This window comes from Siphateles boraxobius, unplaced genomic scaffold (assembly GCF_051911475.1).
Source record: "Siphateles boraxobius isolate OS27281-9 unplaced genomic scaffold, OSU_SipBor_1 103, whole genome shotgun sequence".
In the NCBI taxonomy this organism is placed as follows: Eukaryota; Metazoa; Chordata; class Actinopteri; order Cypriniformes; family Leuciscidae; genus Siphateles; species Siphateles boraxobius.
The window spans coordinates 2,222,220-2,242,150 of record NW_027508704.1 but is presented as its reverse complement, the minus strand read 5'-3'; the positions used below and the strand labels follow the sequence as shown (position 1 = coordinate 2,242,150).

Below are 19,931 nucleotides of genomic sequence, written 5' to 3'. Positions count from 1 at the left end.
AAGGCAGGATTGATAGTTCAATTAAGACTCTGCTTGGGGTGAATAGTTTAGGTTAAGATCTATTTTAAAATCTCTGTTAAATCCTAATTTAATGTATTATAGGTTAAAGTCCAGATCTTTAAATTTTTCATTATTTTAGAGAAAATATCATTATTTTAATGAAAATTATTAAAGAAATAGTTAAGCAAATAATTATTTGCTTAGCTTGTGAGCTTACTGAGAAAAATTTAATTCGGTCATATATAGCTTCGGATATGTGACGTAATTTAAAATATATTAATTGTACTATTTACATATTTAAGGTCATATGTAAATGTTGTAGGACTTGTGCACAAGTTCTGCCAGCCTTGTTTTTCTGGAAGTATTTTTCCCATAGGTTTTTTTTAAAAGTCTTTGTTATAGACTAATCAAACCAGCTATATGAGGAGAATCACTATATTAAAAACTATGATTTGAGCCCCCAAAAAAATGTGGTTAAAAAAGAACAAAGGTGGAAGATTGTGAACATAACGGCTTTAATGAGGAAACGAGTTCATTTTAAGTTTATTACAAAATATACAAATATTTAAGCAGTTTCAGTACTTAACACACGACTTGATTGTTTAAATTCCCAGATATGGGAAGTTTATTATTATTTTTTTATTTTATTTTTTTTTGAAGAATAATGGTTAATGTGTTTTTTTTTCAGCAGGAATTCCTTCATTAAACATTATTATTTAAAAAAGTTTGTATAATGGTTATCGTTCAAAAATAAATTCCTCCAGCATGGAGAAAATGAATGGAGTTATTTTACTTCCGGAAACCGACTGTTGAATCGCTTTGGGGGGTCCAAGGTCCAACCCATAGATATTTATACATTCGGCCACTCCAGACACGTCGGCGCGTCCGCCATCTCGGAACGGTCAGTGTTTCGTCATTTACAATAAGAAACAATGATAATGAATCAAAAGATTGATTCAATTACAAACAATAATGATGTCACAGCATTGTGCTGCCTTTGGTTGTGAAACAGCCTAGATATAAATTCCAGAAGAAATGGGATAACATTTCAAGGGTGTGAATGTGTTAGTTTGTGTTTTTTATTCTCGTGTTAGCAGATGCCTTTTTTTTTAGTTTAGCAAAATAATCTGCTGAAGTCTATTGGAGGTAGAGATATTCATACATGTCTAACTAAGGTTGCAGATGCTCAGTCAACTTGCTCTCGAGTGTTCACGGAACGTTCCAATATGGCGGACGGCACAGCCGCTAATGATGAATCTATGTTTGTAGCTCTACGGTCCAGCGGATACTTGAGAATCCTAAACGAGTGTGCGATCTCTCTTTTCGCAAATAGCCTCGATTTTTGTTCACTGACAGCGTAGAGCAAAAAAGCCACTAGTTTTCAGCATGATTTTGAAAATGTAAACAAAGTGGTCAAATTAAAAACCACACACACTACCGTATTACTAACGTGCTTAATTTCGCAAAAACTCCGCGTTTGACTTTAGCTGATATTTGCTCTGCTGTAAACAAATGCATATTCGAGAGGTCAACACTGTTATTCAACACCAGCGACCGCTGGAAAAACATGAGACCCTCTGACCCCACAGAAACTAACAAAAGACTCAGCAAGAGTCGCACAAACGCGTTTACAATGTGCAAAACAATAGAGAGCCAACAGAATGAGATGTGCTAGCAATCAGCATCACTAGCATATGGGGTAATACACACTGTCAAGTGACTAACGTTGGATTTGGACGGTTATTAAGAGGTTTATGATGAGTTTATTGCCGAGGATTGTACGGTGGCTCGAGAGGAGCTCTTCCTCGTTGCAATTGCACTATCGATATCAAAGCAGAGTAAACATGTGTACGGACAACAGAAGATTGCGAGTTCTGGTGGACATGGACGGGGTCATCGCGGACTTCGAGGGAGGATTTCTGAAGAAGTTCAAGGCGAGGTTTCCCAACGAGCCTTTTATATCATTAGAGGACAGAAGAGGATTCTGGGTGTCCACACAGTATGGAGACATGAGGAGTGACCTGTGTGTAAGTGTGTGTCTGACGTAACTATGAAATAATAGTCTGTTTGGTGAAATGGAACAGTTAATTGAACCTTAAGACTAGACATATTTTTTAAAAACCGAAAAAAAAGAAAGAAAAACAGATTTGCATATGTGTTTTATGTTTTATATCATATTCATGGCTCACATAGTATGATATAGTGAGAACATGGAGGAAAAACATATTACAAAAATATGTAATTTGCTGCAGATGCGAATATTTATATGGACTAAACGTGATGGAAATCTGATGCTTGTAATGCAAATCATTGAGATATTTATAACAGATGTATGCATCAGAAATCAATATCTGCCTAATGTAAATCAGTGAGACCTTTATAACAGACAGTATAGCAGATACTGACATAAAATGCATATTAATATCAATATCTGTCTTCTTCTCATTCTTGGTCATATTTTAAACCTGTGACATTACAGGACATCACCTCTCTGCTACATACATTGAAACCCTCATCTTGTCCTATGGATGTTCTCCCAACTGCGCTATTTGTACAAGCATTTTATGATATTGGCCCCTGTATTGTGGAGATGTTAAATACTTCACTTTTAACTGGTGTCGTTCCTTGTTTTTTTTAAACATGCTGTTGTTAAGCCTGTACTTGAAAAGCCCAGTTTGGATCCATTACAACCTAAGACCAACAGGCCGATATCCAAACTTCCATTCATGTCAAAAATTATAGAAAAAGTTGAGTTTTGGTTCTCTTGGACCTCTCATCTGCTTTTGATACGGTTGATCATAATATTATGATAAATAGACTACATGATCTGGTAGGGATGTCTGGATCAGTTTTAAAATGGTTTTCACCCTACCTTTCTGGTAGAAGTTTTAGTGTTTATGTAAATCAGATCATGCCTGGAACTGCAGGGTTGCCGTGTGGGGTACCTCAGGGTTCTGTTTTGGGACCCATCCCATTCCTTTTGTATATATTTCCTCTAGGACACATAATTAGTCAATTCAATGACATATCTTACCATCTGTATGCGGATGATATTCAACTGTACTGCTCGTTGAAAGAAACTGAGTTCCATAAATTGACCAGTATTAAACAGCGGTTATGTGACAACTTCCTGCTTCTTAACTCAGAGAAAACAGACACACTGATTATCGCCCCTGAAAGTAAAATCCCTCTGATTAAACGGCATATTGTTGACTTAGGCTCGTCTGTTCAGGCTAGCCTCAGAAGTTTAGGTGTTTAGGTTTAGTTTTCTTTTTGATTCTGTGATGTCCTTAGAGTACCACTCTAAACAATTAGTCGGAAACTGGTCCTTACTTTTAGAGCCTGCACGGTCTTGTTCCCCCCTACATCTCTGAGTTGATACAGCTTCCAACTCCGAGCCGTAGTTTTAAGTCGTGGTTTTTTTTTTTTTTTTGGTCTTTGCTCCTATGTTTTCCATTTGTCTTTTATAAAATGTTTTTCTATGCATTTTATTGTACTTTGTTGTATTGTATTGCATTATGCTGGGAAGCACTTTGTGCGTTTTATCTGAGAAAAGTGCTATACAAATATACAAATAAAATTTTACTTTTACCTGCTAAAAAAAATAGTCTAAACATCGCTGGTGTTTCTGACGTCACAAACGACCTTGTAACCAATCAGATCAACGTGTGATCGTCAACGAGTGGATCTCTGAGTGAGTGAGTGAGTGGAGGCGGGGCTCATTTGCATATTCATAGAACCGCGAATACTAAATGAGGCAAGGGTGTCGAGTTACATTCAAGATATTTTAAGGCATGAAGATTTTTTATTTTTTTTATTAAATATGTAATTTTTTTGTGTGATCAAAGATGAGTTTTAAGTGATACAATAATTGACTACAGGGGGACTTTACTATTCAGCAGGAGTAGTGCGCTGCCGCTGCCACACAAAGATGTTCTTAAAACAACATTTTTATAACTTCGAATCATAGTTTGCTCTGACTGCAGGACAAGGCCATCAGCATTTGGGAGTCAAAAAACTTCTTCATGGAACTGGAGCCTCTTCCCGGAGGAGTCGAGGCGCTGAAGGAGATGTCCAAGATGGAGAAGTAAGATTTCAACTAGTTATGTCATTCATTTTATTTGTTGCAATCATAGAAATCAAATACCAAAATCACCCTATTATAAACCATCATTTATAAACTTGCATAATAGACAGATAAGCACAGCTAGTAATAAACAAACTCGCTTGAGTAAATGTTTGTCTGGATATTACCATCTGACTTACTTTCTCTTTTCTTCCCCCAGTACAGATGTCTTCATTTGCACCAGTCCAATAAAGCATTACAGCTTCTGCCCGTATGAGAAGGTGAGATTCTCTTAAACTGAGCTTCATTTAAACAGTCAAAACCAACATTTATTCAGACTCCTTCAACATTTCTCACATTATCACAGTTTATTCGCTATAGTTTAGAAAATGGTAATAAAATCTGACATGAACTCAGTTGATATTTCACTTCTGTTAGACTCTCACACATGAATTATGTTGAATATCTGTCAGCTGTTGAATTTAACTACACAATTAGATAATACCAGTTTAGCTCAACCAATCACCAAGCAATGCTTCATGTTGTTCAGTCTGTGGTGTAAAAAGGTGCATTAGCAATTAAAGAAAAAACACTTCAGAAAAACATGATCAGCTCAAAGTGTCCCAATCATTTTTGGTCCTGAATTCGTATTTCACTGTATGAAGAATTTTTGGGTATAATATGTCACACTTTATTTTGCTCTCCTCACTTACATAAATTATCTATAGTGTCCTGCACACACTAGTAAAAAGATATCAAAAATTATATCTGGTGACTGAATAATTTTTGGTTTGACTGTAGATGCATGTTGGTCTGATTTTCAGGGTCAGTGACGTCACAATAATCTTTTTATCTCGTAATATCAGTAAATTATGCATATTTACGAGCAAACCAAACCCTAACCTTATAGTAAGTGCATGTTGTGAATTAATATACCACTGGCGTATTTGTGTATTTGCATTGTAACAAGGACGCATTAAAATAAAGTGTGACCCATTATTTTTGTTATATCTATTAATTTTCTCAAAATGCATTTAATAAAGTGACTTGAACACACCTCTTGATGAACAGAATTAAAATAATTTTGATATTTTTCCACAGTAAGAAGTCAAAGATGCAATTGTGATACAACTATCTTTATATTTTATAACAAAGAAAATAACATCAAAAATCTTAGGTAGTTATTCTTCTATTATTTATTATAATTTTCTTTTGGGGGGGGGGGGATACTCAATTTTTGCATGATAACTTTTCTTGAAATCCTATAACTGTTTATTTACAGGTTTTATATATATATATGCATGTATATTGATGTGTGTGTGTGTGTAGTTTTTCATCTTCACTATAAGAATAATTGTAATTATTGTAAAACAAATAATCAATACATTTTATATATGTGTGTGTGTGTATATAAATATATATATATATATATATATATATTAGGGCTGTGAAAAGATTAATCGCGATTAATCGCATCCAAAATAAAAGTTTGTGTTTACATAATATATGTGTGTGTAGTGTGTATAATTATTTTGTTTATATAAGTACACGCGCATGCATGTATATATTTAAGAAAAAATTATTTATATATAAAATATTCATATTTATAATATAAATTATAAATAAATATATATACAGCATATACAGTACATGCAAATATTTCTTAAATATATACATGCATGTATGTGTATTTATATATATAAATACACACACATATATTATGTAAACACAAACTTTTATTTTGTATATATAAATACACATACATGCATGTATATTAATATATACAAAATAATTATACACACTACACACACATATATTATGTAAACACAAACTTTTATTTTGGATGCGATTTATCGCGATTAATCTTTTCACAGCCCTAATATATATATATATATATATATATATATATATATATATATATATATATATACACACACACACACACACACACATTTATAAAATGTATTGATTATTTGTTTAACAATAATTACAATTATTTTTATAGTGAAGATGAAAAACTACACACACACACACACACACACACACACACACACATCAATATACATGCATATATATATATATATATATATATATATATATATATATATATATATATATATATATATATATAAAACCTGTAAATAAACAGTTATAGGATTTCAAGAAAAGTTATCATCAAAAAATTGAAAACTTTTATTTTGGATGCAATTAATCGCGATTAATCTTTTCACAGCCCTAATATATATATATATATATATATACCGTGCTGGTCAGAATTATTTGCCCCCTTGGTAAATATGATTAAAGATGGCTGTAAAAATAAATCTGCATTGTTAATCCTTTTGATATTTTATTTTTTTTAAATTAGCAAAAATCTAACCTTTCACTAAAGTAAAAGAATTGATAGTGGGGGGAAAATCACATTATGAAATAAATGTTTTTATAGAATAGAGATTATATATTATAAGATATAATTTTATATAATATCCTGTTTTCAACAATAATGCAACTAGAGTCAGTATTTCAGTGCATTTTCTTCCCATTTCCATGGTTTCCTCTCATCTCAAGTGTTTGTCCACAGTACGCATGGATAGAGAAACATCTGGGCCCCGAGTTCCTGGAGCAGATCATCCTGACCCGAGACAAGACCATCGTGACCGGAGACGTCCTCATAGACGACAAGCCTGACATCCTCGGTGAGTAAGAGCGGACGTATATCAGGTGTCTGAGTAAATCTGAGAAACACGCGTGTGTTTTTCCCCAAGCGGCAACCTTCCGGTCTCTCTCTTAAAGGGAAAGTTCACCCAAAAATGTAAATTCTGTCAGTAATTACTAGCCCTCATGTTGTTCAACCCCCTAAGACCTTCGTTCATACTTTTTGTGCGCAAAAACAAACTAAAATAACGACTTTATTTCAACTATTCATTTCCTTCTCTGTGTGCCTCGAGTCAGTTAGCGTAGTGTGATTGCGTAGTGCTACACGCAGGCTCACTATTGGCCGACGCTGGTCATGTGTGTGATGCGTGTGTCGTACAACACAGAAGCGCTGCGCTGTTACACTAGTGAACTCACTCGACGCCCACAGAGAAGGAAATGAATAGTTGAAATAGAGTCGTTATTTTAGTTTGTTTTTGCGCACAAAAATATTCTCGTCGCTTGATAAACTTAAGATTGAGCCACTGTAGTCACTTGGACTATTTTGACGATTTCTTTAATAACTTTTCGAGGCCGGCAAGTTCAATCCCTTAGAAGCCTATGCAGGAGTGATCCAGCTCTCAGATTTAATCATAAACATCTTAATTCGTGTTGCGAAGATGAACGAAGGTCTTACGGGGTTGAACAACATGAGGGAGAGTAAATACTGATAGAATTTACATTTTTGGGTGAACTTTCCCTTTAAACCAACACTGAAGTGACTTAAACTGCAGTTCATCGACTGGCCACTAGAGACCGGCTGCAAAAGAGACTCAATACCATAAACCCCCATGTTAAAATGCCCAACTTTACAGCAGAATTAAACTTGTTTACGGCCTGGTGCAAAAAGTGATTTTGGTCTATATAGCTAATTTTTCCCTTCATGATAACTGTGAGAGGAGTGGATTCTTTTATAACTCATTTGTTTAAATTATATTAAGCCTTACAGTTCTGCATAATTAAGGGCGTGGCCTCTTGATTGACAGGTGGATTGGCACTGCTGTCACTACTAGCCGTTTTTTTTTGTTTTTTTAAATTTACAACTACAATCAGTGGGGTAAACAAACAAACAAAAAAATACATTATTAAAGAAACTGACAAACCTAACAGTTAAACAAAAATGTGCAAATGTTTACAGATTGAAACACTTTGCAGCTTTCTTATTTTTCAAACATAATATTGTGTTTAGGTATTGTTGAATTTTTGATTTTAAAATTAAAAACAAAGGCTTGTTTTCTCCAAATTTACATTTATGAATACTACATTTAGCTAAAAGAAGAAGCAGATTCATTAAGTAGGATTCCTTATGATAAGATTTGTCATAAGAGAAAAAAACAAATAACATATTTTTAAAGCACAGTTGAAAGCTGGGTATGATAATAATAATAAATAATAATAATACATTTTATTTCTAAATGCGCTTTTCTTAAACCCAAAGCGCTACAGTAATAGACACAAAAACAGCAAGGCAAAACAACAATTAAAAAACAGTCTTAAATAAATGTGTCTTAATCAACTTTTTAAAATGTTCCAACGTTGGTGCATTTCTGAGGCTAAGAGGAAGCACATTCCATATCTTCGGGGCTTTATATGAAAAGGCTCGTTCCCCCATAGTCTTGAGTTTACATGAAGGCTGATGTAGCAAGAGAGAATTGACAGAACGGAGAGAACGTGATGGAGTATAGGGGCTAATGAGTTCACAAAGATACTCTGGAGCAGTCCCATGTAGTGCCTTGTAAGTTAAAATAAGAATTTTAAAATCAATTCTCACGTTTATAGGAAGCCAGTGCAACTGTGAAAGCACCGGTGTAATGTGCTCACGAGGAGAAGTACGAGTGAGCACACGGGCGGCAGAGTTTTGAATATACTGTAGCCTTCTGAGAGATTTAGCTGGAAGGCCAGAGAACAAGGCATTACAATAATCTAACCTGGTTGTAATAAAGGCGTGTATAAGCCTTTCTGTGTCTGCAAAAGAGAGAAAAGGTCTAAGTCGAGCAACATTTCTCAGATGGTAAAAAGCAGTTTTTGAGATGTATTTTATATGTGCTTCAAAAGTTAGCTGTGAATCAAAAATGACTCCAAGATTCCGCACCTGTGAAGTGGGAATTACCATGCTAGAATCAACAATTAAACTAATCTGCTCTGCCTTACGAGTAGCCGCCACTGTACCAATCTGCATCAATTCAGTTTTTGAGCCATTCAGCTTCAGGAAGTTATTCTGCATCCATACACTGATCTCTGCTAGACAACTACGTAAGGCTATTAATGAGCAGTGAACATCAGGACTGGTGGTAATGTAAATCTGTGTATCATCAGCGTAGCAATGATATCCAAGACCGTGTTTCTTGATGATCTGCCCAAGTGGAAGCATGTAGATGTTAAATAAAATTGGACCCAACACTGAACCCTGAGGAACTCCCTGTCGAACAGGCACGGTATCAGATTTGTAATTCCCCAATCTTACAAACTGGGCACGGTTTGTTAAATAAGACCGAAACCAACTGAATACTGCACCAGAAAGACCCAGCCAATTTTCCAGACGATCTAGCAGAATAGAGTGACAAATAGTATCAAATGCAGCACTAAGGTCTAATAAGACCAAAATACTGCATGCACCTGAATCTGCAGCAATAAGAAGATCATTTACAACCCTCACTAGAGCTGTCTCAGTACTATGCCCTTTTCTGAACCCAGATTGAAAAGGTTCAAAAAGACTGTTCAGTGCTAGATGACGAATTAACTGAGTAGCCACAACACGCTCCAGAACTTTAGCCAAGAATGGTAGGTTTGAAATAGGCCTGTAATTGGACGTATCAGAAACATCACAACCAGGCTTCTTAAGGACTGGTGTAATTGCAGCAATTTTTAAATCTGGAGGAATAATTCCAGAACTCAATGATACATTTACAATTGATGTCATGTGAGGGCAGATTGATGCAAGGCAGTTCATAATAACCGAGCAGGGAACCGGATCTAAAATACTAGTGGTTGAGTTCATGGACTTAACTGTACTTATAATACAATCAACTCCAACTAAGTCGAAGTTCGAAAAAGAAGTGTTCGGAGGATTTAAAGGCCGAATATCAACTAGCTCAACAGGAGAGATAGTGATTAAAGAGCTGTATATGCCCTCAATCTTTGCAGAGAAATAATGTAGAAACTTATTACACTGGTCAACAGAGCAATGAACAGTTGCCTTAGTTGGTTTAAGAAGATTTTCAACAGTCTTAAATAAAGATTTAGAATTACTTGCAGCATTACCAATGATGCTTGAATAATAGTTCTTACGTGCAGTATTCAGAGCAGAATGGTAAGCAGACTGTTGTTGAGTGTAGAGAAGCCCATGTACCGTCAGGTTAGATTTTTTGTACTGCCGTTCTAATTGCCTTCCAACAGCTTTCATTTGACGTAACTCCGGAGTATACCATGGACAGGGTTTCCTAAATGTAACAGCCCGTTCCCGCACAGGTGCAAACTCATCCAGAAGTGCAGATAGCATGGAGTTATAGTGCTCTACAGAGTTAGTAATAGGAAGCTCAGAAATAGTAGTGGAAAAGAAAGTGAAGTCCATGTGCTTGATGTTACGGAATTTAATGATACGTCTAGAAGTGGATCGTGATGACATGACATTTATGTCAAAATTAATAAATCTGTGATCGCTTATACTCATATCAATACTATCCAGGGATTGAATACCAACACCAGCAGAGCAAACCACATCCAATGTATGGCCCAACCTATGGGTCGGAAAAGTGACATGCTGTGTAAAATCAAAATCATCCAAAATGTCCAGAAAGGTAACAGTATTAACACAATTAGGATTATCAATATGAAAATTGACATCACCAGTTAACACCATAGCAGGACAGAGTGGACTAAGAAGTGTCAACAACTCAGTAAACTCAGAAAAAAATACAGGATTTGGTTTTGGAGGACGATAAATAAGCAGCACAAGAACAGGTGAAACACCATTAATTTTAAAAGCCAGACATTCAAATGATGAAACACTAGGAGCGTCAATAACATTAACTGATACATTAGGTCCAAATATTACAGCCAGACCACCGCCTTTACCAGAAGCTCGAGGCACGTCGATGTATTTGTATCCAGATGGGGCACACATATTCAGATTTAAATAGTCATTGTCTTTGTGCCATGTTTCACTGAGACACAGAATGTCTATATTTTATCGAGAATAGTGTCAGTGATAAGTGCCGTTTTATTGTTTATTGACCTCGTGTTAAAATGAGCAATTCGCATATTGCTACAGAACACATTTGCCACCGACTTTCGAGATAGAGCCTCTGGATAGCGTAAATTTCCATGACAGATTCCGCGGCGTACAAAAGTATGACGCAGCGAGCGCCTGCTGTTCGACCAAAACGCAGTAACTCCAGCAACTCCAGTACCAGCAACAGAACGACTCTGACGAGAGCCTCTGTGAAGGTAACTAGGCCGGCGGAGGAGGTGCAAGGAGCGCAGAGATTGTATAACGCTGATATTTGGACGGCCATGGTGATCCAGAGATAAAAGTTCAGATAAAGAGTACCTCAGCATGATGATATCCAGGCATTCAGTCCACTGCTTAATGCTACTTCCTGATATAAATAAGACTGCGATAATCCAGGTGATAAAGTGAAGCCTCATGATGCCATTCGAAAGTTGTTATACAGCCAATAGGCTACACACGGAGAGCTTGACGCAACACCCGGGACCCGTCTGATCTCACACGGAGACAACAGCAAGCAACAGGCAATCAGCAGGGACAGTGCAGGGAAAACACGGCAGCAGATGATACCAGCATCAGACAGACCAGGAGAGACACTTTAAAACGTTGGTTCAGACAAGATAAGTATGTGCAAATCCAGGAGCAAGATTTCAACACAAGAAACAAAGTTTAAAATGATTCAAGCTAGTTTAAAATGAGAGTTAAAAATGAATTAAAATAATAAACAAACTAAATACGGCAGGAGAAGCGGCAGCCAAAATGTGCGCCAGCGTCCTCTCCAAACCGGGATCATGATATGAGCATTAATAAAAGAACAGAAATCTGAACAAAAACAACCAGAATGAGGACCACTCCAAAATAAATAATCAAATGTTTCATCAGGTAGACCACAAAATGTATTAATATAACAATTAAATCTGTTCACAAGATAATAATTATATGGGTAATATTTATAAATGAGTTTAAGCGAGATTTATTTGATTATGTTTGTGATTAAATATTCATGAGGAAGTTTCCAGATTTTATTCCATAACAGATTATCAGCACAACCATTCCAAAATAATAATACAATCATTTAACAATGCGACATTGTTAATTGTTGTTATTTTAAGCAATAAGGCATAATATTTTTAATTACCAGCATGTCATAATTAATTCTTAAACAGAATTATGCTTGTATCATATTTGTTATTGATGTTTTTAATCGAAAAATATCGTAGATGGTGAGAAAAACGTTATCTCTAATCATTTCGTGTAGCTTTATGTTATGCTACTATCTAAGTTTACTAAAAAAACATTAAGAACGAGAAATGTTTACACAATCTATAGCCTCGGTTATATACTAGTATATGAAACATAAGTTAAAAGACATTAATGGTCATTATAACGTAGTTCAAACGAGTTGTATAATAAAGTGATATCTTATTTGTAACCAGGCACTAAATCGATTACCTAAAAAACGTGCTTTGAATCCCTGCCGCCATTTTGAAGTTCGTTCCACTTGGTGAAGTGGATGAGGGAAGTTTATATGGAGCGGCCTAAGCTTTTGTCCTTAATGGCATTTTTTTCCTTACATTACTTTTACTTTTATACTTTGAGTAGTTTTGAAACCATTACTTTTACACTTTTACTTGAGTAAAAAGCTTGAGTTGATACTTCAACTTCCACAGAAGTATTTTTTAAACCCTAGTATCTATACTTCTACTTGAGTAATGAATGTGAATACTTTTGACACCTTTGACCCCACCACAAACAACTCAATGATATATTAATTAACTCAAACACACCTATATATAGAATGCTGCATGAAAGGGACAATGTGTAGTTTTTTAGGTATTTTATTATCTAAAATCAATATTTTTATTCGTAAATATGTCCTCAATGGTGTAAAAAATACCTCTGCCAATTATCTGACTTATCCTCGTAAACGAAGATTTTATCATCTTTATATACATGTGACGGGTAGGTCCACTGAGGCTTCCATGTCGTTCCGCCATCTTGAAAAACTATAATAGCAGAGAGGTTCAAAAAGTACTAGGCCAACAGGTTTTCATTCAGAGTCAGTGTCACGTGACTGAAAGCAGCAGAAACGGAGGAGCAGAGCAGTGAGAGACGCTTCACGGCCCCGGCGAGTCAGTCAGTAATTCACACGGTAACATTCGTTTGTTCGTTGTGTCAAGTTGCAGTTTGTTTGAAATAAGGAAAACTCGACGAAGTTCTATTAGAAGACATCCTGTCATAGCTTTTTGGTACATACTAGCTACCGTAGAAGCAAAACGCATTTGAAAAAGCGAGGCGCTGGAGAGCACAATTCGTTTGAATGCAAAATACAATTTCACCGGTAGATGGGAGAACTTTCTGGGACTTTAGTTTATTCACCGTATCCTCAGAGTTAGATAAGTCCATACACACCCTTTTCATCTCCGTGCATGCCGTAACTCTGTCTGACGCACCCATCGCTAGCCTAGCTTAGCACAAAGACTGGAAGTAAATGGCTCCAGCTAGCGTACCGCTCCCAATATGTGACAAAATAACGCAGAATAAAATAACACGAAGCACTGCTACTTGGGCGGAGTGATATTCTCGCAGCACGTGAGGAGCAGAGAGTTCGCTCAGAGTGTTGCGCTAATCACTCCGCCCAAGTAGCAGTGCTTCGCCTTCTGAGATCATAGTTCCCTGTATGTATACGGTTAAAAGATGCCTGTGTCATGACCTTGTTATTTGTACACACTGTGACACAACATATAAATAGAAAAATGTTGGCGTTATTTTGTCACTTATTGGGAGCAGTATGCTAGCTGGAGCCATTTACTTCCAGTCTTTGTGCTAAGCTAGGCTAGCGGTGGGTGCGTCAGACAGAGTTACGGCACACACGGAGATAAAAAAGGTGTGTATGGACTTATCTAACTCTGGGGATACGGTGAATAAGCTAAAGTCCCAAAAAGTCAGCATGTTCCTTTAAACAATTTCAAAATGAAAAAAATAGTAATAATAAATCAACCCCATAGTGGATTGCAGCGAGTGCAGGGCATGACCATACACAGCCAAGATGGCGACGGCCGGCTCCGCCCACTTTGGGCGTCAAAAACGCTCTTCAGAAACACTACGGGTGACGTCACACACACTACGTCCATATTTGTTTATGGTTTTTCCATTTTTCCTTTGCAATTTGCAAAGGAGAGATATTTCCTATAGGCTGATAGACAGTATTTTCCACATATCATGTGCTCCGTAATTCCATGTTTTTTATACAGTCTATGGTTTTTCCGTTGAAGGTGTGGAGCCCAATCCCTCGTGGGAACACGTTCTCTTCACCGCCTGCCACAACAAACACCTGGAAACCCCTTCGCAGCGACGGCTTCTGTCCTGGGCCGACGACTGGAGAGCCGTTCTCGCCAGCAAACGCCAGTGAGACACGACAAAACATCCCAGCATGCTCTGCTTCGACAGAGAGTCCGGATCTAATCGAGACAGAGCGGCACGCGTCATAATCTGAAAACCACACGCACACCGCGGGGGGGGGAAACAATGCATTGTGGGAAGCGGCCTCCTTGTCATTTATGACTTATAACAAAAAACAAAACAATGTCTGAAAGCTGCTATGTGACAATGTGTACAGCAAACAAGCAAAAAAAAACAGAAATATGTTTTTATAAGCTGTCGACCCCCAAAAAAAACAAGCGTTTAAGGATATAGGCGATTGAGACCGAGCAGATTACTCTGCTATATAGAATTTACAGAATTTTATTTTTTCAGAATTTTTATTTTTAGTGCATACTGAGTGTCAGGATCCAACAATTTACCTATTCGTTCCAGCCTATATCCACTTTTGTGTCCTTAAACGCTTGTTTTTTGGGTTCGACAGCTTATAAAAGCGTATTTCTGTTTTTTTTAGCTTGTTTGCTGTACAGCTTGTCACATAGCAGCTTTCAGACATTGTTTTGTTTTTTGTTATAAGTCATAAATGACAAGGAGGCCGCTTCACACAATGCAAAGTCAATGGAGACGGTTGGATTGTTCCCCCCCCCCCGGTGTGTGTGTGTGGTTTTCAGATTATGAAATCAAAATCAAATCTCTGAAAAAGAAGCTGTCCTACGACAGTGAAACGAGATCTGACGGTACCTGGGCCCTCATATCCAGTGTTATTCTGTAAAGGCGTGCCGTCGATCGGTTATATGATGTGGAAACGCACTGTGTTTTTGTAGGACACAGTTTTTCATGCAAGACTTTTTATTGTTAATATGCATTCAGAGAGAGCTCACATATTCATCGTTTACATCAAGCGTAAACTGCCTTTCTACAAAGGGGATTGAGTGTTTAAATACTTTTTACGTTCCCGTCTAACCTCACATTTGCACATTTGAACATAAGCATGAACGATTTTTCACTGGTCTTCTCTCGGTATGTTAACATGAATGCATGATTCATTTATTATGAAGTATAGTTTTAATTCAGGGAGAGCCACTGTAAAAAGGGATCAGTTGACTTAACTTAAAAATTTTAGGACACCCGTTGTCTTAAAATTAAGTAAATAAACTTCATGCTTAATCGAAAAAATTAAGTTATGTGAACTTGACATATCCACATTACTTATTTTTTTAAATTAAGCATTACGTTTATTTACTTAAAATTAGTAAACCCGTTGCCTTACAATTATTGAGTAAATAAACGTAATGCTTAATTGAAAAAAATTAAGTTATGTGTACTTGACAAATCCACATTACTTTTTTTTTTTTATCCAGCATTACGTTTATTTACTTAATAATTGTAAGGCAACAGTTTTACTTTTTTTTAAGTAAGTGAACTGCTCACTTTTTACAGTGGAGAGTAAAGACAGGTGTGAATGTTGTAGCTTGTGTGTGATGTGAATGCCAGAGCCCTGCATGTGTTCCTCTGGGTGTGTGTTGCACTCTTGACACTAGAGGGCGCTATGAGCACATGATTTATTATAACGCCTGTGAAGGAAAAACAAGTGTTGCTTTTACTTTATTAGTTTGGAATGAATCTTTTAATAAACTTTTTATGCGTTTGAGGATAGGTGTTTGGGTCATGGTTTGGCAGGTGCGTTACCTTTGGGTGTCATGGATGAGAACGCACTGTTGAAATGTTTGGGGTCGGTAAGATTCATTAAATCGACTAAATTACCTTACAAAAGATTTCTATTTAAAAACATACTGTTCTTTTGAACTTTCAATACATCAAATAATCATGCAAGAATAAAACGTATCACAGTTTCAGCAAGTTTTCATGTTTCTTGAGCATCAAATCATCATATTATAGTGATTTCTGAAGGATCATGTGACACTGAAGACTGGAGTAATGATGCTGAAATTAAGCTTTGATCACTGGAATAAATTACAGTTTAGCAAAATGCTAATTTACTGCTCAAGAAACATTTCAGAATATGATCAATGTTGAAAACAGTCGCTTTTTGTTGAAGCTGAAATCTTTAGTAACATAAAAAAGTCTTCACTGTCACGTTTGATCAATTAAATGCATCCTTGCAGAATAAAAATCTTAATTTCTAAAAAAAAAAAAAAGATAATAAATCTTAATGACCCCAAACATTTGCACAGTAGTGCAGATAAAATATATTTGCAGATGTGTGAGACCAACATGTTTGAAACACAATGACAAACACACAACAACAAAACATAATCTAGATGATATTTTAAAGTACCGCAAGAACATTTTATTTAAAGTTCACTGCAGTCTCTCGAGTAGAGTTCACTCAATGCCGCGATTCATTCATTTCAGTTTATGTTCATTTATGCAGCTGCAATGAAGTCCAAACAAGGTTAGGGAAAAAAAACACTATTATTTTATAAGCTAAACCTATCAAAGTTAAATGACGAGGAATGGCAGCAGTGACAAGGATATGGTTAAATAATTGTTAACACTTTACAATAAGGTTTCATTGGTATAATAAACTGCATTTCTACAGCATTTGTTAATGTTAATGTCAACATTTACTAATACATTATTAAAATCAAAAGTACAATATGTGTCAACATTAGTTACATGCACTGTGAAGTAACATGAACTAACAATGAACAGCTGGGTTTTTATTAACTAACTAAGATTAACGAATACTGTAACAAATGTATTGCTCATGGTTATGTTAGTTAATACACTCAAAAAAATTACTCTTTATCTATGTAAGCTCCTTGTGTTGTGACAACTCAACTGATTGAGTCCAAACAAATCAATGGAGTTGCTTCCCTGTAACTTAAACCGGTTAAGTTTAGTGAACATGCTTTAGTTTATTTAAAACTACACTGAAAAATAAATGTATGTAGGATTTACATGATTTCTCAAATGAATTACTAGTAGGGGTGGGCGGATCGATCCTGAAGTATCGATACTTTCGATACTGACGTGGTATCGAAAAGGATCGATCCTCACATAAAAATATCGATCCAAATGTGTTTTTTTTTACCAGTAATTTTTATTAATTTAGAACACAATTCAGTGCGTAAAAAAAGCTTCTAAGTTGAAAAATAAGAGAATGTTAGCGAATAATTGTGTAGGGTAGAACTATTTCTCCTAGTCATCTGGATACAAGACGAAACTAATCGATCACAGAGAGCGTTCGATGCTGCTGCTTCTGTGACAGTGCGTTTGGGAAACGAAGAATTGCTTAGATGACAGAGAAACAATCAGGAGTTATTTCGCAATAAACAAATTAAAAGTTTACATAATGGTTCAAAATGTTGACGTAAGAAAGATTTGTATATTGAAATTGACATTTTTATTCAACAAGGATCGATGCATTAAATTGATCGAAAGTGACAGTCAAGGGTTTTACACTGTTAAAAAAAATCTATTTCATATATATGCTGTTCTTTCAACTTTGTTCATCATGATACATTTCATGCAAAATGATTTGGTTTCCACAAAAACATAAAACTGTTTTCAACATTGATAATAATAAGAAATGTTTCTTGAGCAGCAAATCAGCATTTTAAAATGAATTCTCATCATGAAGGATCATGGATACTGGAGTAATGATGCTGAAAATTCAGCTTTAATCACAGGAATAAATTACAGAATAGCCTATGTTAAATTGTAATAATATTACAGTTTTTACTGTATTTTTGATCAAATAAATGCAGAAGAGAATTAAAAATCTTACAGCCCCCAAACTTTTGAACAGTAGGCTAGTGTACAATAGTGCATTACTATAATTAGGGTAGTTTGGTAAAAGTCACTGACTAATTACAGGCGAGTTGAGAGCACAAATCACAAAATATTCAGTGATCACGAAAACGTATTCAGATTTAGCATATTAATGATGCATTCACCTCATAAATCATGACACACTGCTCTAGCAGAGGAAAGTGCATGTAAGTTCACGTGCATGCTTTTAAAATTAAAAAGTATTGGTATCGATATCGGCGATACTGGCCGTGTATTTACTTGGTATCGGATCAATACCAAATTTTGCAGTATCGCCCACCCCTAATTACTAGACTACAGCTGGCTATTAGCTAATAATAGCACTTATTAACATACTAAATGGTAAGATTTATATGCTCTTTCAGAAACAATAGCAAACCTATTTGAATCAGTCTACATCCTAACCAAGTGCTAATACATTTATTTGGTACAGTGGTAACCCACTGTAATTTAAATGGTTCTAATAATTGCAATGTAATTGAACATTAAACACAATCACACACTATAAAGTCTTCCCCTCTCCTCATTTTCTAAAAAACACATAAAATAACACTTCATTTCAACATTTATTCTGTCTTAATTCAGCTATATGCAAAGCATGCTGGGAACTAACAAGCACCGCCCAGTTTCAGTTAATGCAACACAAATCATTCATGTAATCCAACACAAACGGATTAAGTAAACTTTAATTTTACATATTTAAGCAGATTGAACACAATCAAATTAAGTTTTTGTTTATCGCGAAATTAAACCCTTTAAATTAGTTTAACGATCGATAATTAAGTAAAGTGGAAAATTATACAGGTTAAGTTAATTAAACGCAATACAATAGTGTTTTGGTGGTAAAATAAAAAAACATTTTTTTGAGTGTACATTAACTAGTGTTAACTAATAAACCTTATTGTAAAGTGTTACCAAATAGTTAAATGAGCAGAATTTGAACTGAAAACACTGAAATATTCATGCTTAAACAATCCGATGTACTCTCTCTAGTACCTTCTTTGTTTAATACTGGTTCCATTACCCGTCTGAAGGGTGTTACGTCAAAGGTCAAAGGTCAGCGGGTTCACATGATCTCTTTTTAAGGCTGAACTATTAAACGGAGGTCGTGAGAGCGAGCGCTTCAGTTCCTAGTGATGTTTGACGGACACTGGTGATGCATTACAACTTTTGTCTGCGCTTCCTTTTGTCCTTGAAGTGTGTGTGTGTGTGTGTGTGTGTGTGTGTGTGTGTGTGTGTGTGTGTGTGTGTGTGTGTGTGTGTGCGTGTGCGTGTGCGCGCGCGCTTTGTGCCATGTAATTTAGAAGTAGATTGTAAATGTTCATTTAAAAAGTAAAGTTTACACAGAAATATAATGTTCAAGAAGTGGTGCTAGTGTCTATTCACTGAAGTGAATATCTGGATCTCAATAAATAGCCATGAACACCAAAGCATTGTGTTTGCATTATTATCAACACTAAAGTAGTTCTTGTAATCTTGACTATTTAATATTTATGTTTATGAAATTAGATTTTTTTAATATTTTAACAGTTAGGCTATATGGCACGTGGGACTTAAGAAAAAAATTGCTTTTCTCTACTTCTATAATCCATAGTGTATGATTGCAGAAAAAAACATGTTTGTATTGAACATTTATGGAGCTACAGGTTTTGTGTGAAAATAAATATAAAAGTGGTTTATTAAAAATCTCATGAATGTATGAGGTGGCGACATTTCTACACATACTTTAGCTAAAATAATGTTTTTAATAACGTCTAAGTACTT

At 35.6% G+C, this 19,931-nt stretch overlaps 1 protein-coding gene across 1 annotated transcript; it reads left to right on the top strand.

Moving 5' to 3' along the window:
- The first annotated feature begins 1,304 nt into the window (after positions 1 to 1,304).
- nt5m (5',3'-nucleotidase, mitochondrial) lies at positions 1,305 to 19,597 on the top strand. Its single transcript, XM_077246186.1, has 5 exons — positions 1,305 to 2,027; positions 3,987 to 4,087; positions 4,287 to 4,347; positions 6,648 to 6,762; positions 14,264 to 19,597. The coding sequence occupies exons 1-5, from the start codon at positions 1,755 to 1,757 to the stop codon at positions 14,398 to 14,400; spliced, it is 687 nt and encodes a 228-aa protein (XP_077102301.1). The 5' UTR covers positions 1,305 to 1,754; the 3' UTR covers positions 14,401 to 19,597.
- The last annotated feature ends 334 nt before the right edge of the window (positions 19,598 to 19,931 follow it).